This window comes from Pipistrellus kuhlii, unplaced genomic scaffold, assembly GCF_014108245.1.
Source record: "Pipistrellus kuhlii isolate mPipKuh1 unplaced genomic scaffold, mPipKuh1.p scaffold_m20_p_2, whole genome shotgun sequence".
NCBI classification, from domain to species: Eukaryota; Metazoa; Chordata; class Mammalia; order Chiroptera; family Vespertilionidae; genus Pipistrellus; species Pipistrellus kuhlii.
This window is the reverse complement of record NW_023425515.1, coordinates 178,681,610-178,704,378: the sequence shown is the minus strand read 5'-3', so window position 1 is coordinate 178,704,378 and position 22,769 is coordinate 178,681,610. Positions and strand designations below refer to the sequence as shown.

Below are 22,769 nucleotides of genomic sequence, written 5' to 3'. Positions count from 1 at the left end.
ATGCTCTCTGAGCCTTGGTTTCCACCTCTAAAAAAGTGGAATCAATGGTGTACACCTGTTAGAGACTCCTGTAAGAGTCCTCTGCAAACACCACCATCCTTGGTTGTTACTGCTGTTCATCAGATTTCTTTCCTTGAGTTTCATTTTCTGGGTAGTACTTTCCGTCTTCTCTCTCTCTCTCTCTCTCTCTCTCTCTCTCTCTCTCTCTCTCTCTCCATTTCTTCCTCATCTCCCTTTTCTTGCTTCTATCTCACTCCCGGTGACTCTCTAGCTGGTTAACTCTCTGTCTCTGGTCCTTGCCTGTTGTCTTTTTGGCCACCTCCTGGCCCATAAGGGAAGAGACCAAGAGCCCAGGAGTCCTCAGCCCTGCCTCCTCCAGGCCATGGCAACCTCAGTTGTGCCAACATGAGTGTGGAGCCAGCAGGGAGCAGAGGCAGTGCACAGGAAGGCCTGGATACACCTAGGCTCTTTCAATGTCACTGCCACTAGTTAGACCCATCTGCCCAGACCCAGGGGTCTCTGCTTTCTCAGTCTGCTCTCCATTTGGCTTATTATTAATAATTATTATTTTAAGATATTATTATTGATTTCAGAGAGGAAGGGAGAGGGAGAGATAGAAGAACCAGTGATGAGAATCATTGATCAGCTGCCTCCTGCACGCCCCCTACTGGGGACCAAGCCCACAACCTGGATATGTGCCCTTGACTGGAATTGAACCTGGGACCCTTCTGTCTGCTCCACCCACGGAGCCAAACTGGCTAGGGCTATTATTATTATTATTATTTAAAGAGACATAAGAACGTTTTACTCTTCTGCTTCAAAGACTTCTCACTGCTCTCAGGGTTTAGCCCAAAGCCTCATAGTGTCTTGCATGACCTGCAGCCCTGCCAGCCTCCACAGCTGCACCTGGCCCCTCTCCTCCCACTCATTCCAGCCCCCGTGGCCTCTCTGCTGCCCAAACCCACCAGCTTCTGCCTTTGTCCAGTGACTGCGTGAGGCCAGCTCCTTCTCATACATCAGGCTTCAGCTCAGATGTCACTACATCACTTGCTCGGGGGATCCCTGCGATTATCTTAAGTAAAGTAGATCCCTCCACCCCATCCAATTATGTATCACAACACTCCATTCATTTCCTTTGGAGTACACACCTCAGATGGTAAGTATATATTTATTTCCATGTTTGCTATTGGTCTCTCGCTCTAAAATGTAAGCTTTGCCAGGGCAAGGACAATGTCTATGTTAACTATTGAATTTAATATTTATTGAGCACTAACTACATATCGGATACCAGGCACTGGGTCCGTGGCAGAGTCCCGGCCCTCAGGGAGCTGATGTTCTAGGGATGGAGACAAATAATGAATACGCCATAGAGCAGGTGCTCTGTTTAAAACCGCAGTAACCTGCTTCCCCCTCACTGTCAGACTCGCTCCCATTTCTCTGGTATATCACTGTCTCATATACCAGGAAATTTGCTGGTTTTGGCTGTTTATTTTTATTGCTTTTTTCATTGGAATATAAGCTCCATGAGGGCAGGGACTTTTGTCTGTTGTATATCTCCACGTTGACTCACAGCAATTGTTGAATAAGTGGATCAGTACCCAGTATTTGCTGATTTGTTCCAGATGGAAGGCAGGTCTCGGCCCCAATTCAATTCAGGCCAGATGACCTTGATTCAAATGTTGGTGCTGCTGCATACTAATGCAGAACCTTTGAAAAGTCCCATCTCTCTCTGTATCTCGATGTTCTCAACTGTTTAGTTGGAATAATAGAAGTGAAGATTAAATTAATCCACGGGGGTTATGCACATAGAAGGTGTCTGGTCTTACAAAGTCATGGACAACTAGTTTGTGATCATTGTACTAGGGTTTCTACCTGCCTATGCTGCATAGAAGCCTAAATGATACTTAACCGGGGTAGCCAGAGTGTAGGCTAGAACCAACGAGAATTAGTAAGGGAGATGGGCTTTGCAGAAAGAAAAAGAAGCTTCTAAAAGCCAGCATTGCAAGGAGAAATAGCTGAATCCACTATTTTATGGCTGAAGACCTCAGCATCCCTCTGTCAGAAATGAACATTTTCAGCAGGCAGAAAAGCAGTAAGGACATAGTTGAACGCCACATCGCCAGTAAACTGGACATAGAGGACATTTACAGACTGCTCCACCCAACAACAGCAGAACTCCCATCCTCCTCAAGCTCATGTGGAATATTCAAGATAGACCACATTCTGGGCCATAAAACACACATCAGCAAATTCGGAAAAATAGAACTCATTCAATGATTGCTCTCAGATCACAATGGAATTAAACTAGAATCAATAACAGAAAGAGCTATAAAATCCCCAATTTCTTGGAGGTTAAATAATATACTTTTAAACAGCCCATGGGACAGAGGAGAAATCTCAAGAGAAATGTAAAACTATTTTGAAATTTAGCCACCCAGAGTGGCTAAATTGGGTCCTCCTGCGCGCTAAAAGGTTGCTGGTTCAATTCCCGGTTGAACAATCAATGTTTCCCTCTTCCTCCCTTTCTCTAAGCATGTGCTCAGGTGAGGATTAGAAAAACAAAACCCCACTACTTTGAACTAAAAGAAAATAAATGAAAATGAAAACACAAGGCATCAAAATTTGTGAGATTCCATGAAAGCAGTGCTTAGAGGGAAATTTATAGCACCGAATGTATATATGAGCAAAGAAGAAAGATCTAAAATCAACCATCTAAGTGTCTGCTTTAGGAAACTAAAAAAAAAAAAAGAGAAAATTCAATTCAATCAGGAAGTAGAAGAAAAATAAAAAAAAAATTAGAGCAGAAATCAGTGAAAGGGAAAGCAGGAAATCAATAGAGAAAAACCAACCAAACCAAAAGCTGGTTCTTGGAAAAGGTAAATAACTTTGCAAGCCTCTAGCCAGGCTAAGAAAAGGAGGACGCGAATGACGAAGATCAGAAATGAGAGGGGGACATCACTACAGAGCCCGTGGACGCTCAGAGGATAATGAATACTATGACCAACTCGAACAATTAGCATTGCAAAGACCAAGCCACTCACTCAAATAAGGTGATGAGCTTCCTGTCCTGAAAGGTACGTACTAACGCGCATTTGGAGGGGCCTCGATAGAGGGGTTGAAAGCAACAGACATCAGACGGGACCCGGGGTGTCTTTGGGTCTCTGTCCCTGAGGGCGCTGTGTGAGAGGTAGGCGTGGGCACCGAGCGAGCGAGCTCATTTGGGAATGTGGGTGCCAGCTCAGGGCAGCTCGGGTGGTGCCCAGGCCCAGCCTCCGATCTCCAGGCGCGGGGTGCAGGGTGGGGGAGGGGCGAGCCGCCGGGGCAGTTGGAGACCCGATCCGGCGGCGGCAGCACGCGAGGCGACCAGCAGGGGGCGCCCCGAGACCGCGGAACCCGCGGCCGGGCCTGACGTCAGCGCCCCGCTCGCTCGGGCTCCTGCTCTGGACTCGGCGCCAGTCCCGCTCCGCGCCGCGCCGCTTCGCTCCGGCTCTCGCTAGGCTCGGGCTCGGCTCGGGCTCCGGGGGCGCCCCCCGCGCCGGGCCCGGGGCGGAAGGCGGCGGGCGCACCATGGCCCGCGCCCAGGCTCTGGTGCTGGCGCTCACCTTCCAGCTCTGCGCGCCCGAGACCGAGACTCCGGCAGGTAAGTGCGCGTCGGTCGCCCGGAGCTGGCTCTGCGGAGTCCGCGGGCCGTGGCGCAGCTCGGAAGAAAGTGTGAGTTTTGGGCGACCGGGCGTTAGGAGCCTGCTCCCCGTGTGTGTGTGTGTGTGTGTGTGTGTGTGTGTGTGTGTTGGATGTGCGATCCTGTGCTCACGGTCTCCTGTGTCTCCTGCGACTGTTGTGTATCCATGAGATGGGTGTGCAAGAAAAGGTGCGTGTGTGTTGTTTCTCCACGAGTTCCTGGGGATGAACGGTGAGTGCTTGGAGGCACTGGGTATGCGCCGAGTGTGTGTGTGTGTGTCCGCCAGTGTTCAGTGTTTGTGCAGCCAAGTAGGTTGTGTGTCTGTTGTGTGTGCCTCTGAGTTGGGTTGTGTGGCCCGAGTTGTATTTGCTAGGTGTTGCATCTGTTTGCATGCTGTGTGCCGCGGTAGGGAGTGCTGTTGGTTGTGTGCCTGAGAATGTGTTGTGTGTTTGCGCTAAGCTTGTGGCCAGGAGTGTGCTCTGTGGATTCCGCCGGCGAGTGGGTCGGGGAACGAGTGTGCGGGGTGTGTGTGTGCGTGTGAGATCCGTGAACGCGTGTGAAGGCGTGGGAACGGGTCCCGAGCATGTGTGTCCGCGCGCCCTGTGTACGTGTGGGAGTGTCTGGGGCTGGTGGTGGGTCCGAGTGGATGCCGAGTGTGCCGGGATGCGTGTGCAGGAGCGTGTCTGGAGCGGGTGTGTGTGTGTGTGCCCGTGTGTGCTGGCTGCGCGTCTGAGAATGTGGGGAGCGGGGTGCGCGCTGGGCCGTGGCTGGGTGTGTGCCCAGGGCCCAGGCCGCCGAGGGGGCAGCGGCGGGATGTGCGAGTGTGTGCGCGCGCGTGTGCATGTGTGTGTGCGTGTGCATGTGTGTGCGTGTGTGTGCTCCCCGTGTGTGTGCTCCCCGTGTGTGGCGCGGGCCTGGAACAAGTTGTCCGCGCCTCCAGCGCCCTCCCCGCCGCGCGGCCGGAGCTCCGGAGGCTCGGGAGGGAGGACGGCCCCGCGGCCGCGGACTCCGGCATGTCGGGCCGCTTGTTGTTTCGCAAGTTCCGCGCGGCGCGGGCTGGGCGGCGGCGGCGCCGGGGCTGCGGGACGCCGGCGGCGGCGGGAGGGCAGAGAGGGGGGCGGGCGGAGCGGCGGGCGCTTCTGGGGGGGCCGGGCGCGGGCGGGGCTGCGGCGTCCGGGCGGGAGCCGGGCCTGGCTCTGGGCCCCGGCCGGCCCCCCGGCGCCCCCTCCGTTGCTCGCCCGCGGCGCCGCGGACGGGGTCTCCGGGGACACCCCCTCGGTGGACTCCGCAACTTTGTGCGGCCTCCCGCCGGCCAGGACCGCCGTGTGTGGAGTGTGTCCCTGTGTCTCTGTGCGGAGCGATCGCCTGTCTCCGGGCGTGTTTCGGAGTCTGGGTCTTTTGGTGTGTGTGTGTGTGTGTGTGTGTGTGTGTGTGTGTGTGTGTGAGAGAGAGAGAGAGAGAGAGAGAGAGAGAGAGAGAGAGAGAGAGAGAGAGAGAGAGAGAGAGAGGAGAGAGAGACAGAGATCCGATATCAACGTGCATATCTGGAGCTTGTGCTTGTGGGTCCGTGTGTGCTGTGAACAGTGCGTCCTCAACCTCCCCAAACCCCCACATCCCTCCCTGAGGCCTGTGTCCCCCTCCAGCGGAGTGGCTCCTGACCCTTTCCCTGGGGCGCGGGGAGGCGACCCTCCTCTGGGGCCTCAGCCTCCCCCATGCCCACCGATTGGGCGGCTCCAGCCTGGTTCGCTGCCCCCCCTGCCGGGGGGGGGGGGGGGGAGGGGGGCGGATTGACAGGGAGCCGCCCCAGCAGGGGTTAGCACGGTGCTCGTGCCAGATCAACATGTGCTGAGCCGCCTCTGCTCTGAGAACAGGCTTCCCTGGCCGTGTCCTCTCAGGCCTTTCCAATGCATCCTGCCCTTCCCCCGGGCTCAGACCTGGGAACTAGCCCTGAGGCCCGGGCGTCTGTCACAGCATTAGCTTTGCCCTCCTCTTGGAGCCCTTCCTCCCCTCATCCCCCATCAGCCATAGCAACTTTGTCCCCCTCCCCTGCCCCGAGAGTAATCCCAAGGGGTGCAATACCTTGATTCCAAGAAGCCTCAGGTGCCCCAACTGATTGTCCTGCCCACAATCCTGGAGGGTTGCCAAGCGTTGAGGTTTTGGGAGTGAGACCTTGAGCAAACGACTCCCCATTCTTCAGGCCTCAGTTTCCTCATGTGCCTCGTGGACATCATCATAATGGTGTATGGCACTCGGTAGATTGTCAAGGAAGGCTCTATCTGTGAATGCCAGGGAACAAAAGATGGTTCTGAGAACTGACACAGCCGTCCCAGGGGCTGTGAATTGAAACTAGGGGGTGGGGAGGGGATTGGGGTAGGAGGTGGTAAGATGGGGGCATTGTTCATATTCTGCCTCCACCACTTGCTGTTTTTGTGACCTTGGGCAGGTCACTTCACTTCTTAAGTTTCTGGCATCCTTGTAGGTATTACTTACCGGCTGAGCCTAATTCAGAAGCTCTTGGTAGAAGGCGTGAGGTCAGCCCTGGCCCCCGATCTATGTACAGTCTCAGCCCGGCTCCCGGAGTGCCTTCCGATTCCTCCCTCCTAAGGCAGGGCGGGCAATGTCTCAGCCATGTAAATCTGGCAGTAATTTATTCCAATGCGTGCGAGCTCACTTTGTCCTTTTGGTTGCTAGGGTTGTGGACAGCAGGAATGAGGGAGAGGCTGCCCAGTGGTTTCAGGTTGGGCAATAAAATCTTGTCTGGGCAGCTGGTCCTTCTCCCCGGGCCTGGGGGAGGGGATTCTGCAGGAAGCCTAGCGTGGCCAGAGGTGGGGGGGAGGGGGAGAGATGGGGGTACTGAGCTCATGGGCAGCCTCCTGCCCTGCTCAGGTGTCAGGGAAAATCCAGGGCGGGCACCCTGCTTGCTCCAGACTTGCAGGGATTGCGTTGTGCCCCTCCCCCCGGCCTCCTTCCTTCCTCCAAGCCCTCTTCCTGTATCCTGATGCATCCTGCCCTTACCCAAGACCAGGATCTCTCTCATCTGTCCCCTGGCCTCCATCCTCAGCCACCTCTCAACTGCAAAAAGGCTCCAGTCTCTTCCCTCCCCCCGCTCCCTCCGTGGTGCCAGGCATCTCCCTAACATGAAAACTGCGTGTTTGGAACCTTGGTTTGAAACCACCTTGAGGCTCGCCACTGCCTTCAGGGTGAAGTGCCTTTCCCTTGGCCTCCCTGCCTGCTCTGGCCTCGCTCGCCTGTCCAGCCTCCTCTCATCTTGTGCCCCCTGTTGCTCCGCCCTCTGCTCTGGCCAGTCTGACCCACTTATCAGTGCCCTCTCAACGCCCTTTCCCTCCCTCTCCCCTCTGGGCCTCTACTTTCTAACTCCATCTCTTTCTCTGGGGAATCCCTGCTCCTCCTTCAGGTCTCAGCATAGCCATCGCGCCGCCCCTTGAAGTCTTCCTTGGTTATCCCTGTTCTAGGAAGGGAAGGTGCGGATTGGTTGGATTTTTTCCACACCACCTGTAATTATTGTAATGACTACTTTTTGGTCCACCCTCCCTTTCAGACAGGGAGCTCTGTGAATTTAGTTCACCTCCGAGTCCTTAGTGCCAGGCACAAGGCCTGGGCTGCTGGTGCTGAGTAACATACACTAGGACATGGCATGAAAGAATGAGTGAAGTCCAGTAGGTCAAGTTCTGAGCTGGAGGTGCCAGATGGGGGCGCAGTGATTCCACTGAAAGTAGGGATTAAAGAACGAGGTTTCCCTCCAAGAATCTAGAAAATTCTGTCGGGGGGGAAGATAGTGTGCGTGAAAAGGCCAGGTAGAGAGTGCCATCTGGGAGTTGTGAGTTGGGGGGCCTAAGTCTACGGGAGAGAGAAAAGGAGCAGGTTTCTGCCTGCCAGCCCCTCCTCCAAGTTTTGCCCCCACCTCCCTCCCACCCCACCCCCAGCAGCTGGCCAGGCCTGTCCCTGGACAGGCCTTTGTGCTGGAGGCCTGGCAGTTGGTGAGAGGCATTGAGTTCCAACCGTCAGTGAGTGAGACTGTCTGGGGAGGAGGGGGGAGGGCCCTGCCTCAGGAAGGGGAGACTCTTCCTCAGGTCCCAGCTTCTGTCCTGGAACCTTGTGAGCCTGAGGGGGGGCGGGGGGAGCTGCTCCCTGTGGTGACCCCTGCAGGTGGGGTGAGGCCTGCTGAGGTGTGTGCAGGTGCGATTCTGAAATCCGGACAGTCGGAGTGGGGAGTATGGATGTGTGTGTATATGGTTGTGGTTGTATGGTGGTATCCCAGGGCACAGGACATGTGTGGCCTGTCAGGGTATGTAGCCATCTGGTCACTCTGTGTGGCAGGCTCTGAGTTTGGAGTAGGGAGGCGACCAGCTGCTCTGGACCTGGGGGAGCCTGAAGCTAGGGTATCCGAGTATCTAAGTGTTAAATTCTTGGAGTTTGGGTGCAGAGCTGTTTGGGTGGGTTGTGTTTCAGGATGTAAGTGTGGGTCTCCGTGTGCCAGGATGTGGAGGATCAGGGTGTGCCGACAGAAGGATATCCTCCCGTCTCTGTCACCGGAGGTGGGGGTATCCAGGTGTCTGGGAGCCCTCAGATTAATGGGTGTCCAAGTGCAGGAGAGTGTTTGTGTTGTGTCCAGCTGTGGGCTGTCCAGGTGCTTGCATGTCTGGGTGGCGGGTACGAAAGTGTCTGGATACCTGAGGTCGGGGTGCCTCTGTGTCCAGCAATGGGCTACACATGCATCGGACTACCCGGTGTTTGTGAGTCTGGCCATGGGGTGCCCTGTGGTCGGTGTGTCTCTTTGCCGGTGTAGGTGTGTGTGTCTCCAGGAAAGGGGTGTGCATGTGTTGGGCGGGAAATGTCCGGTGCCCTATGTGGACAAGGAACTGGGACCAGCTTCTGACACCCCCCTCCCTGGGTCTTGCCTCCAGACTTTCCTTTGGACCCCGAGGCCAGGAGCCTCTGGAGGAGGCCCAGTGGTGACTCAGCTTAGAGCTGCACATTCCAACAGAACTTTCTTGCAGTGACGGGAATGTCTCTCCCTGCACGCTCTAATATGATGGCCACTGAGTCACATGTGGTTATTCAATTTACATTCCTAAAAATTCATTAAAATAAAATTCAGTCCCTTAGTCTCACCAGCCAGATTGCAAGTCCTCAAGAGTCGCGTGTTGCGAGTGGCGACCCTATTGGTCAGCGCGGGGGAGAGAACGTGCCTACAAGCAGAAAGCTCCAGGGCGAGGCCTGCAGCATCTTCCTGAGGCCTGGACACCCAGGGAGGGGGCTGGGTCTGCTGCCCACCACTCAGCAGCTGACAAAGATGCTTCGGTTGACTCTGTGATGCCAGCTCTGTCATGACGTGCCCGGATATTGCAGTAGTCCCCTCGTTGGTTTTCATTCTGCTACCAGCCTCCCAATGCTCCCATTGCCCTGAGACCTGCATGCCTTCTCTCAGGCAGACAGAGAATGCTGCCACGCCGTGGCCTCAAGGCCGTCCAGCTCCCAGGGGACAAAACCGAAACCCTAACGTGGCAGGTGAGGCCCTGCATGACCAGCCCCTGCTTTCCATGACAGCTTCCTGCTTCCTCCTCCCTTTCCGTTCCTTGTCTCCCAGGCTCACCAGGCCAGAGCTACTCCGAGGCCCTTGCACATGTCTCTATCTTTGCATAGGCTCCGCCTCCCCCCCCCCCCCTCCCCGTCCTCTCCCTTCCCCCTCCTGTGGGCCTGGGTACTCACGCAGTCTTCCTTGAGCTGTGGTGTCACTTCCCTGCCCTCCCGGCACAGCACAGTGGTCAGGTCTCCCAGATGCCATGCGACAGTGTCTGACACTGGTTTTCTGCCTCCTTCTCCGCTAACCTGGGCTGGGAGCTCCTGAGGGCTGGGCTGAGCCTCTGCCATCTCCTGTCCCCGGGGCCTTGTACATGGCAGGTGCCACTCCGTGTTTGCATTGATGTGAGCCTCTGGGCGCGCAGGGAAGGCTTGGTGGGGTGGCAGGTGGAGCTGGAGCTCAGGAGGGCAGTCCGGCTGGGGGCTGGGATGCCCCCTTGGCTGGCTCTGGGCAGGGCTGCCGTTGCCCGCAGAATGGCTAGGGGAGGGCGCTGGGTGGACACCTCAGAAGAGGATGCCATGATAGGAGGTCTTGGGCAGATTTCCCGGGTGCAGAGCCCAGGACCTAGTGGTGAATCGGAAGGGACGAGGAGAAAGGGGGCTTAGAGAGGTCAGCGAGGTTTTGGATTTGATGGCAGAAGTGTGTGCGGGAGGAAGGAGTGGGTGGGGAAATTGGGTCTTGTTGGGGCACAGGACATATCTGATGGTCAGGATCACAACGGTGGTGGTGGAGTGATGGGACGACGGGGAGATGAGAGATCACTAGTGAGGAAATATATCTGGGGGTTGGGCACAGCTGGGAATGAAGAGACAAGGAATTAGGCGAGCAGCTAAGGGTTGGGGGGATATGAGGATAGAGAGAAGGGGCATGTGGAACAGTTGGGGGACGAGAGGAGACAACTGGGAGGTGTCAGAAGCTTATCTGGACGGGAGAGGTGGGCCTCCTCTGAGAGAGTGGGAAGTGCACTGCTCAGAATGTATGTACGTATGTGTGTGTGTGTGTGTGTTTGCGTGTGAGTGCACGTGCACCTTTGTGGTAGTGCATGTATGTAAATATGTGTTTTACCTCGAGTGTGGTGGTTAAGATCCTGGCCTCTGGAGCCAGATCATCTGGGTCCTAATCCTGGCTCCACCACTGCTAGCCGTTCAGCACTTGGGCAAGTCACTTGACCTCCCTGGGCCTTTAGTGTTCACGTCTGTGAGATGGGGGCAATTCCAGAACACGCTGTGTGGGGTTGCCATGAGGGCATGTTTCATTTACATACGTACAGAGTTTACAGCAGGTCCTGGCCTGTCGTAAGCACTGTAAGTACCAGCTGTTATTACTAGGACGTGTGCGTTCTTGGCTTCTGGCAAAGTCCAGGCCCGGGAGGGGTACAGCGTGATCAGCCAGATTGGTTGGGTCTGGCTCGCCTCTCACTTCCACCTCACTGTTTATGCCAACGTGCCGCCCACTCTGCACCGGGACCCAATCCAATAGGTCTCCCTCCCCGTCTCTCTCCTGCTCTGCCCTACTCTGCCGTGCTCTAATTGTCCAAAGGCTTTTGAGCAGAATCTGGATTCATTGTTTGCCTGCCAGTGCGCCGGGCCCTCCTCAGAGATAAAGACCTGGACAACGTGCTCAGCTCTGGCTGCCTGGCCCCTGGGCAGCGGCGGCTTCATCCTGTGCCCTTGGAGAGTCACTGAGGTGGCCGAGGTGGGGGGCAGGAGCCCAGGGGATCCACAGAGCACACAGGGCTCCTAACCCAGGGGGCAGCCAGTTCCCCCTGACAGAGCTTCAGGCCCAGCATTCCCCAGGGCTCTGGCTCCCTGCTCTCCGGGGCAGCACCGGGAAGCACGTGCAACCTTCTCCATAGCACGTTTGCAACGTGTCTCGTCTTTGCCTTATGCCAGTGGTCGGCAAAATCGTTAGTCAACAGAGCCAAATATCAACTGTACAATGATTGAAATTTCTTTTGAGAGCCAAATTTAAAAAAATATATATTTTATTGATTTTTTACAGAGAGGAAGGAAGAAGGATAGAGAGTTAGAAACATCGATGAGAGAGTACCTGCCCTTGACCGGAATCGAACCTGGGACCTTTCAGTCCGCAGGCTGACACTGAGCCAAACTGATTTTGGCGAGAGCCAAAAATTTTAAACTTAAATGTCTTCTAACGCCACTTCTCCAAAATAGATTCGCCCAGTTTTTTTTTTGTGGAAGAGCCACACTCAAGGGGCCAAGGTTCCACATGTGGCTTGTGAGCTGCAGTTTGCCCACCATGGCCTTACACTAATAAATTCGCTGCATCATGGCCCTGGTCTGCTCGGAGTGTGTGCTCTCTGGGGTTCCTGGGCCCAGCCCCTCAGGACTGGACCACACTGCCCTGCGCCTCAGCCCTCCCCAGCATGGCCGTGCCAGGATCCTGCATTGCACTGGCTGTGTGTCACAGACACCATCTTCGCATTGTCTCCTTGCACTGCACCTCCAGCCTGCAGTTGTACTGCCACTCATGTCTTCGCACCTGTCCTTGGTGCCGTGTTACTCTCTCGGACCTCCCTGTTGCGTTGGGCTTGTGGACTCTCCTAGGATCTGGGCATGGCTCCTAGCGATGCACCACTGTGCCATGCTAACAGATGGCATGCCACCACAGCACTGCATCTCTGCGTCACACGGCGTGTGTGCCCTGGACTGCCCTGGATGTGTGCCTGCGCCTGGCCTAGCCCTTCGCACTGCACCGCTGCCTGGTAACGCTGCCCCTATGGGATCCCGCCCTTTCTTGGTCTCACCGCCGAGGGGCCTGCTGGTGATGTCTCCCACGTTCGTGTGGGCAGCCCCAGTGGACCCCAACCCTGCACGCACCTCCGCGCGGACCCTCCTTGCACGCTGCTCAGGGGGCCTGTATGTATTTGGCAGCTGGGGGCCGCTTCGTCGGGCTTGGGGCCTGGCCTGGGTGTTTGTGGACAGCACCCATTCACAGTCCCCAGCTCTGCATGTGCGCACTGCACTGGGCTGCTGCCCGGACTCCACCCTGTGCTGTCCCTGCTGCCAGTTGGGTCATGCACACTCTACTGGATATCAGGGCCTTTGCACTGAACTCACTGTTCCACACGCACCTTCACTGCACTCCATGTTGGAGCATGTTTTTCTTTCTTTTTTTTTTTGCAGCTAGACAAATTCATTTTATGTTTTTGTCTTTTTTTTAATTTAAATTTTGTTATTGATTAAGGTATCACATATTTGTCCTCAACCCCCCATTCCACTCCCCCACCCCTCACTCATACCCCCACCCCCGTATTGTCCTCGACCTCTGGTTAGGCTCATATGTATGCACGTAAGTCCTTTGGTTGCTCTCTCCCTTTGTTGGAGCATGTTTCTACTCCCGCCCTTGTGACTACACATACTCTGCTCCTTGGGACCGTGTTGAGCTTATATTCCACATCCAGCAGTTCCTTTGGCATCACACGTGTCCTTCTCTTCCCTGTGTCTCTGTGCCTGCACCGGACACCTTCTTTCTGGGAGGATTCATAGAGCACCAGGTGTGTGCCTGGCCCTGAGCCAGCGTCTGGAGGGGAAGAATTAGCAAGGCTTTCCCTTAGCACCTGGGCATTCGCCATACACCTGTCACACTGCATGGTGCCTGTGCCTCTGTGAAGTTCTGGGTCATGTCCACGATGGGCGAGGCCTCTCTACGCTGGATCATGCTGCTGACCGGTTGGGCGGTGCCATTCCAGGAGTCTGTACTGGGCTCTGTGCACGCCTTGTGCTCTGCTCCCCTGCGCTGAGTAACTGCATTGTGCCTCTGTATTGTGCGGAGCCACTGCCTCATAGCCACAGCAACACCACACTTGGTGTTACAGAGCCCTCTCCTGCTACGGGACTGTTAGAAAGCACAGATCTTTGTGCTACATGGTTTGTGCGCAGCTCTCTGCGGCCCTCTACTGTGCACTGTGGTTTACACTGACATAACAATCTGGCCATTCAGTATGTATATATTAGAGGCCCAGTGCATGAATTCGTGCAAGGGTGAGGTCTGGTCAGTCTGGCCAGGGGGAGGAGACATGGGCGGTTGGCTGGCCTGCCTGCTGGTTGAACTCCTGGCCAAGAGGACAATTTGCATACTAGCCTTTTATTATATAGGATATACACTGAATGGCCAGATTATTATGCACTCAGAGATCATAATAATCTGGCCACTCAGTGTACATGATACAGGGTGCCTGCATGCAGGGGTCTGTGTACTCTTTGCCCATTGTATAATACCTCTGCACAGCACAGTCCTTCATTCAGCCCTTTGCCTCCCTATGGAGTCCTGCCCCATCCTGCGCCTTTCCCTTATACTGCCAATATGGCAGCCCTGCTGTTAACCTTGGGATTTGGGATACGTATTGATCAGGGAGTTGGGGAATGGGTCTGGCCTGTTTCCCTTGCTGTAGTTGGCTTCCTTCTGTCCTCGGTGGAGATGAAGGATGTTGTGGCTGGCCTCTGTGTTGGCTGCTATAGGGCAAGCATGTCAAACTCACTGCTGGCGGGCTGCATGTTTGACATGTTTCCTGTAGGGGGACCAGCTCAGCTTACTCTCCCCGTGGCCGGCCCTGGGTGATCTTCCTGGTTGCAGCTGTGCTCAAGCCGCTGTCATTAGAAGATGGATATATTGCTGCCAGCCCTGCCCTTAATTAATTGCTCATCAATTATTCAGGGCTCTGGAGGGCAGTTCCAGAGAGACCTGGCTGAGGTTTGGATATGTTTATCTGGGCAAGGAGAGCAGTGGAGTGGGCTGGGTCAGGTCTTTGGGCTGGAGTCATGGTCCTTGACCTTAGGTGGGCTGGTTGGGGTCAGACTCTCAGGGATGGTAAGTCCAGCTACTAAGGACACAGGATTAGAGGATGAGGTTGAAAGGTCTAAGAGACAGTCCTTAACCTCAGGATGGGAGGAGGTGGGGTTGGACGGGCCTGAGATGGGGCTTAGTTGGTGTGAAGAACCTGGGATAGGACTTGGCTGGGCAAGAATGTCCAGCGGGGAGGCCAGTGTTGGTTCCAGGGCTTGGCTGGGGTACCTAGAATAGGGGTGTGTCTTCAGATGATCAAATAGACCTGTGTTGTCATTGGGTATTTATTTGGGTTTCTCAGGTCTGGTTTGGGGCTGTGCCTGCGGTTGGGTGTGACCCAGCCTTTACATGTATAATCTTTTGGGAAAAGTTTTGTTTTTCCTAGGGCCACCCGTGGGAACTGGATGCTCTGTTGACAAACTGAGGGGAACACAGCCCTCATTGCACACAAACTCTGTTTACCAAGGGCCATCAGAAAACACGGGTGGCGCTGGCAGCCACAGCTGGCACAGAGCACCGTCCCCTGTCTGGTGGGGAGGAGTCTGGTGCTCACATGCTTGTGGTCACACTCATTATGCACACACATATGCTTGCACAATCCCCTCCACCCTGCCAAGTAACTCCCCTCCCCTTGGGCACATGCTTATCACTGAATATGCTCATTACCCCTGCACAGCAACACACACCCACACACCCACAGCTCCACACACACTGCCTGGGGGCAGAGACATCCATGCTCTCTCTCCCCTCCCCCCCATAGTATCTATCTCTGCCCTCAAGTAATTTGTGCTCACACAAATGGAATCAGAATTCTGGAGGTGGAATCTGAGGTCACCTGGTTCCCCATTTGCAATTCATAAGTGAGGAAGCAGGGGTTCAGAGAGGGCAAACCACCTGCCCATGGTCTCAGCAGCAACTAGAGCCAGGTCTCCTGCTTCCACTTGAGAACTTGTAAGTTGGTACCAGGCTGCCAGCCTCACAGCCATGTACACACACACACACACACACACACACACACCCCTTGTGGAAACACATGCAATGGACTGGTGGAGATCCCCACACCAGGCTTAAACCAGGGACACTCCCTCCCACACTCTGGCTCCTTTGGCAGAGGTTGCTTTGCCCCTTACACCACCCCATCCAGAGCCCAGCGGGATGTGGATAGACCATCCTCCTGCCTTCCCAAATTGTGGCTGACGGTTGCTCAGGCAACCGCCTGCCAGATTGGGGAGATTAGCTGAGGAATGTAGCTGGGCCAGTTTGAACTGATGCTGGGAGCTCCCAGTGGTCCTGCTTTGGTTAAGCCCCCCCTCTCTGGGAGGTCCTGGCAGAGATGGACACCCAAGGAGGGGCTGGTTCTCTCCCTGTCTCCAGGCCAGTTGAGACTGTGTCCCTAAGGCTTGGACTAGTCTGGAGTAAGGGAGTGTGTGTGTGTGTGTACATGTGAGTGTGGGGCTGTATGTGTGTGAACATTTACGTGTGGGGCTGTGTGTGAGAATGAACATTTGAGTGTGGGGATATGAGTGTGTGTGAGTGAACCTTTGAGTGTGGGGATATGAATGTGTGTGAACATTTGAGTGTGGAGGGTATGTTGTGTATGAGTGAACATTTGCGTGTGGGGCTGTGTTTGTGAGTGAACATTTGAGTGTGGAGCTGTGTGTGTGTGTATGTGTGTATGTGTGTGTGTGTGTGTGTGTGTGTGTGTGTGTGAGAGAGAGAGAGAGAGAGAGAGAGAGAGAGAGAGAGAGAGAGAGAGAGAGGGAGAACATTTGAGTGTGGAGCTGTGTGTGTGTGTATGTGTGTGTGTGTGTGAGAGAGAGGGGGGGAGAGAGAGAGAGAGAACATTTGAGTATGGGGCTGTGTGTGTGTGAACATTTGAGTGCAAAGCTCTGTGTGTTTATGTGTGTGAGTGAACATTTGAGTGCAGAGCTATGTGTGTGTGTGAGCATTTGAGTGTGGGCTGTGTGTGTGTGTGTGTGTGTAAGAGAGAGAGAAAGAGAGGAAGAGAGAGAAAACATTCGAGTGCAGGGCTGTGTGTGTGTGTGTGTGTGTACATTTGAGTGCTGATAGATCCTCCCTTCTCCCAACTGGTGAGCAGAGTATGACGTAGCCTGCACCTGCAGCCTGGACATACCTGGGTACCTAACCAGGCACCTTATATGGACTGTACATTGAACCACCAATCAGCACCTGCCAAATACCCTTAGCCCTTGTCCCTAAGTACCTGGGTAACTAACTATGTACCTTATATGGACCATACATTAAGCCACTAATCAGCGAGTGCCAAGTACCCTACGCCCCATCCCTTCCCATCCCTCCCCTCAAAGGGCTTGTTCACCTCTGCACGTGTTGCTGTTTTCCCCTGTGAGACAGCCTGGCAGGTCCTTCTCTAATAAAGCCTGTAGTCCTGGTTTTCGGCCTCTGTCTGATCTTTCAAGTGCGGGGCTGTGTGTGTGTGTGTGTGTGTGTGTGTGTGTGTGTCTGAGTAAGAGTGGAGTATGTTTTGTTTGCATCTAGGACGGGTCCCTGACATCTGACTCCCAACTCGTTGGTGGCTTGTCCCACTCCTGATCCTGTAGTGCCCTCTGGAGAAGCCACCTGCCCTCCTGGCTTCTAGAATACATCCCTTCTCTCACCTGCATCCAGGCGCGCCCTGCTCAAACCCCGACTGTGGCTTCCCAACTCCAAAGGAGGCCAGACTTCTCCCCCTGCACTCCAGGCCTCCCAGATGTAGCGTTAATCCCCCTTCCTCCAGTCTCACCTCCCGTTATTCGGGCAATCTAGGATCCTCTCTGTGCCCCGGAAGAGCTGTGTGTTTACTCACTGCCTTCCTTTGCCATTGCTGGTCCCTTTGCCTCCAATGCCCTTCCACCCAGCTCTGCTGGCCAGAATGATGCCCATCCTTCCAGGTCCTGCTCCGTGTACCCACCTCCAACAACCTTTCCTCTGCACCTCTCTTAGGTGCCCAGTCATTTGTCATTTGTCCCTCTCCTTCCCCCATGCATACTGGGAGGTCTGAGGGCTGGGTATTAACACTCTTGTGCCTCGATCGTGCCAGCCTGGGACCTGCTTTCTTCTCTCCGTGAACATTGAATTAACACACGTGGCCAGAGTCTGATTTTGTCTGGGCCTCACCTTCTTGAGTAACGTAGGTGGCTTAAGACCCAGTATGTGGGACTTCAGGTGTGGCCTCGGGCAAGCCACCTCATCTCTCTGTGCCTCAGTTTCCATCTGTTAAACAGGAGTAACATCAGTGCTATCAGTGAACGTGAAGTATCCCTTTCCCCACTGGGTGCTGGGGGCAGAGTCCTTACAATATTTTGAGAAAAAAATAATTTTCTGAGACTTGCAGGGGAGGATGAGTGATTTTTATTTGAGTGAAATTACATCCTTGGGTTTCCAAACTCCCATTTCCCTTAATCCAGTCCTGAAAGATGTGCAGCTGGGGATTCAGCAGAGCTATAAACAAAGCCGGGGCCAGAGTTTCTGCGCCATGCCGGAATGGGGTCCGGTGCAGCAGCAGGCTCGTTGCAGTCCATTACTCCATTGCCTGGGGTCCACAGGGCTCACAGGTGAATGCAGGGGAGCCAGGAGAGTGCACCCCCTTCAGCCAAGAGTCCTGAAAACGCAAGAGAGTGAAAGCCTTGGGGATTAAATATCTCAAGTCTTCCTGCACTCACAGTGGCCGTACCTAGTCTGTCCACTGATCTGTTCCCAGGTGTGACTGACAGACAGGTACCTCCCTATGTTGCCCAGACTTCATTGGGGCCTGCGTCCATTCTCCCCGTGTCCAGATCTGCGAGGAGTAGACTGGTGGCTTCTGGGGGAGTGTTAAATGGAAGCTTCTGGCAAAGCTGCACAGATGGCATGCTCTTTGGCTCCTCTGCTCCTTTGCAGTCATTCATAACTAGTTAAATGACGACGCCATCAGGAGCATTTACCTTCTGAGTTGCTGTGAGGGCTCACCAGCATAGGTGGTCCTGGTGTAGGTGGCAGCCCCCTCGTGGTGGTGATGACGGATGTGTCCATGTCTGTGCCCATGTCTGTGTCGATGGAGCTGAAGGGGATTTCCGGCTACCATTCCTGTGCTGAACCCAAAGTCTAGTGTTTACCTCCGGGGCTGGTGGCTCCTGGCAGGAGTTGGGTCTCCAGCAGGAGCTGGGACTTGGCTTTGGGTCACCCGGACAGGAGGTGATGGGGATTCCCCCAGGCCCAGGAGGGCTGATTGTTCCCATCCCAGGGTGAGCTGGGGACTAGGTGGGGGTGCGGTTCTCCTTGGGGAGCCTGGCCTCAGAGATATTACCCGCTAAGGCTGTGGCTGGAATGGGCCTGGCTCAGAGATACAGGACTGGGGATGGACATGGACCAGGGGGTCATTCTGCCTAGAGTCAGACAGCTGGGGAGGTCACCCCGGCTTGGGTCACTTATAAGAGTTATTTGGTAGAGGTCAGGGATCAGTCAGCAGACTGGTGGTGATTCTGGCTGAAGTCAGATGGTCTGGCAGTCAGGTCTGCCTGTGTGGTGTCACTGAGCTGGGTTAGTCAGTCTGGGGGCTATTCTGGTTAAGATCAGATGGTCTGGGTGCCCCTTTGACCAGGTCAGTCAGCTGGGGAGTCCTGGCAGCTCATGAAGGAAAGAGCTGGCACGCTCAGGCTCACCCCAGGACCAGGGGCGAGACCTCTGGGGCAGCTGCCTTGTTTTCTGTGAAGCAGCAGGAAGGGCCTGCACCCTCGCAGGGCTCTGAACCCTGGCTTCTCTTTCTGGCAACCTCTCTGCCCCAGGGAGGCATTGGCTAAGACCCTCAGGAGCTGACTCAGCTCAGGCTGAATGAAGTCACGTGTTCCCTCCTCCAGGAAGCCCTCCCTGACCATCCCTACTGGCTATGTCCTCGCTGTGCTGCGCTGTGAATCATTTTCTACGGGGAAAGCTAAGATCTTCCCAGCATCGAGGAGGTTAAAACCCACCTCCCACAGGCCACGGGACACAGTACAGACCAGGGCTTTTTACACAAAGGGGCAAAATGCTCAGCCCAGGTCTTACCCCAGCTCTGGAGAGAGACTTCTGTTATTTCCTTGCATCCACTTGGTGCCATCCCTATGCCCACAGCTCATCATTTTAGGTCCAAGAAGAGGAAAGGGAATCCCCCAACCATGGGGAGCCTCTCTGTGCCTGGCTGTGCTGGATGTCTCCATGTGCTACTTTACGTGATGCTCATAGCGACCTAGAGAAGTCCCCCGGCAGGTGAAACCAGAGCCTCCAGAGTGGTCACTGGCCGTGCGTGCAAAGTCCCCGCTGCTCCTGGCACGCGGCACCCACTCTCCAGTTACTGTCTCTCTCCCTCCTCTTCTGGAGCCTGGGAAGCAGCTCAGGTTCTCATAGTGAGGGCTTTTCTGGTGGGAGATGTCGACTTGAGCAGCTGATCCAGCGTGGGTTCAAATCCTGCTTGCTACTCATTGTAGCAAGCTCAAGCGGCACGTGTGAGGAACTGGTGTTCCCTGAGTGCTTGCATGCGCTAGGCACGGTGCTAAGTGGGCTCCACAATGAAACCCCAAAAAACCACGTGTGGATGGGGAAACTGAGGCTCAGAAGGGAGAAGTGACTTGCCCACAGTCAGAAGAGCTGGCAAACTTCTGAGTCAAGAAACGTAGAGTCAGAACTCCTAAGTCTGCCTGATGCCAAAGCCACTCACTTATCCGCCACGTTTTACTGTGGACAAAGCCTTCACCCCTCGGAGCCTCAGTCACTGCGTCTGTCAAGGGCAGGTACCCAGGACAGGGCTGGCATGATTTGTGCCTGCTCCCTTGCCACTTGCTCAGGCATTTCCCAGGTCTCAGATGCTTCACACAGTCCCTGAGGGGACTCCGAGCACCGAGGTTTGGGAGTGAGTGCAGGGATCGGGTGCAGGTACTTTCTGAACCAGCGGTGTTTTTATGAGATGCCCAACTCAGGGCTTTGGTGAATGAGCTAAGGTTTATGGGCCTCATTCCCAACCAGAGGCCTCACTCACATCTATTTCAATTCCCTCTTCCTTCCTCCTCTTCTCGTTTAAACTGTAAACATTGGTTCCAAATCATGAGAGTTCCACTTCCTTTCCTCATGTGTGTGCCCAATCCATATATGACGGTGCCATTGTGTGTCATATTCCTGCAGGCAGACACCTAAGTTGGGTGACTTTGGGCAATGACTGAATCTCCTAAGTCAGGGGTCGGCACACTGAGGCTCGCGAGCCACATGCGGCTCTTTGGCCCCTTGAGTGTGGCTCTTCCACAAAATACCACAGCCTGGGTGAGTCTATTTTGAAGAAGTGGCATTAGAAGAAGTTTAAGTTTAAAAAATTTGGCTCTCAAAAGAAATTTCAATCGTTGTTCTCTTGATATTTGGCTCTGTGGATATGAGTTTGCCAACCACTGTCCTAAGCTCTTCTGTCAAGGATGAATAATAGTAGTACCCACTCAGAAGGCCAGGCCTAACTGCCAGTCTGCACCTAGAAAGGGTTTTGCACTGTTCAGGACTTGTTGTCAGCCTGAGATGATCTGTTGCCACTGTTATTTTTAAGCAGATGCTGTCAGCACTGGCTTAGGTCCCGGGGCCTACTGTCTATCCTCTATAGGTGAGGGGCAGGTGATGGGCCCTGACCAGCAGCCAGGAGATCTCAGTTCAAACCCCACCTCTGTCACTAACCAGCTGTGTGACCTTAAGGAACTCATTCAGCTTCTTTGGGCCTCGGTTTCCTCATCTGTAAAATGGAGGTGATTCTAGTCTGGATCTCATGAGTGATTGTGAGGTTCTAATGATATAGCAGTAATGATAACTAGTTTTGTTGAGTGGGGTCTTTGATGGGCGGTTGAGCAGTGTGTGTGTGGGGTGTCCTGGGAAGTGTGGGGAGGAGGCAATGTGGGGAGGTCTGGAATTGGGAGGAGACAATGAAAAGAGGGCCTTGGTAGAGAGAGAGGGAGGAGGAGGGAGAGTTTTGTTGGAGGGAGCGGTGAGGGGAGGGCCTGAGGAGATGGAGGGGTCTGGCTGGGTAGGAAGGAAGTGTGGGGCACCTGGAGGTAGTCCAGGAGCCCTGCTGGCTAGCAGCCCAGCCCTCGCCGTGGCTAACCAGGCCCTGCCCTCACAGCTGGCTGCACCTTCGAGGAGGCCAGTGACTCAGCTGTGCCCTGCGAGTACAGCCAGGCCCAGTACGATGACTTCCAGTGGGAACAGGTGCGGATCCAGCCTGGCACCCGGGCTCCTGCGGACCTGCCCCACGGTGAGTCTACTCTGTCACCATTCCCCACTTGTCTCCTGGGGGCATCCTGCCCCTCTGCTGTGTGACCTTGGCTACATTACTTAACCTCTCTGGGCCTTATCTGCTTTGGCATCTGCAATGACATACATGACACTGTGAAGGTGAAGCTCTCTGGACCCTGCCCAGCTATGTACATCAGGGAGTTCCCCTGTAAAATGGGTGCGGGTTCAAGTAGTCAAAGACCCTCTTTTTCTCACCTGGCTGGCGGGGCTCAGTGGATGAGCATCCACCTATGAACCAGGAGATCACGGTTCGATTCCTGACTAGGGCACATGCCGGGATGTGGGCTCAATCCCCAATGGGGGGCTTTCAGAAGGCAGCCAATCAATGATTCTCTCTCATCATTGATGTTTCTCTCTTTCCCTCTCCCTTCCTCTTTGAAATAAATAAAAATAGGTTAAAAAAAAAAAAAAAGAGAAAAGATTCTCTTTATTCACTGAGAGCCTCTGGATCCTGGGTTCCCAGGACTTGAGGATGCTGACAGAGCAGTAACATTGGGGCTGAACATGCATAAAACCTTCCTTCCTCTGCCCCCGGTTCCTGCAAGTCCCGGGCCCCTCCCACTCCACAGTGCCCTGCCCTGTTTCAGACTGGGGCCCCGTGGCATTGGGAGTCCTGGATTCGGAAGACTAATGCCATGGATTCTGGTCCTGGCCTCCTGCTCTGAGGATGGCCCCTGGAACACTGGTTCCAGAATCACAAAGACTGAGCTGCAAATCCTGGCGTTTGCACTTTACCAGCTATGTGACCTGGGAGACTCACTTTATTTCTCTGAGCTCCCGTTTTCTTAACTATAAAATGGGGAGAAAATGGTTATTGGATAAGGTCTATATAAAGTACATAACATGAGTGACATGTAGGGGTTCAATGGATGTTTTGTTGCTATTGTTGGAGGTATTTGAGGGAACCCAATTATTAGCACCCCTCTTCACTGGTGCAGAATCAACTGGGAGTGAAGAAAAGGGTAAGACAGGTAGAGGCCAACATATCAGCCGTATTACCGACAAAAGCTGGGTGGGAGGAGAGAGCATAGTGTGAGAACCACATGGGCTTGCGGAGGGAGCCTCAGAATTGGACAGTCTGCGGACCCCTTCCTCTGCCTGTCATAGTAGTGGGCTGGGGGCTCAGCTCTCAGCAACTGCTGTCAGGGTGCAGGGAAGGGCGGTGAAGATTCTCAGTGGTGAGGCCAGGGATTGAAGCCAATAGGAACCAGGCCCGCCACCACCTGGCATGGGCAGCCTCCAAATCCTCATCTCTTATCATTGGCGTTGCCTCCTGGAGGCCTCCCTGCCTCCCCGTCTGTGCCCCTGTGCCCTCCGTGGGGCTTTCGTCTCTGCCTCTGTAGGGCTCTCAGTCCCTGTGTGATCTCTGTACTGTCAGGTATCAGAGTC

General features: G+C 54.6%; 1 protein-coding gene across 7 annotated transcripts in view; it reads left to right on the top strand.

Moving 5' to 3' along the window:
- Positions 1–3,446: 3,446 nt before the first annotated feature.
- Positions 3,447–22,769, top strand: part of PTPRU (protein tyrosine phosphatase receptor type U) — a 77,531-nt gene continuing 58,208 nt past the window's right edge. For 3 of the 7 annotated variants that reach the window (XM_036448012.2, XM_036448010.2, XM_036448008.2), the window contains exons 1-2: positions 3,447–3,640; positions 21,208–21,339. In XM_036448012.2, the coding sequence (XP_036303905.1) occupies positions 3,568–3,640; positions 21,208–21,339 (205 nt within the window). In that variant the 5' untranslated portion in view covers positions 3,447–3,567. Of the gene's footprint in view, positions 3,712–8,987; positions 9,209–21,207; positions 21,340–22,769 lie in introns of those variants that run through there. The other 4 variants (XM_036448013.2, XM_036448014.2, XM_045584942.1 and 1 more) reach the window with 4 other exon arrangements.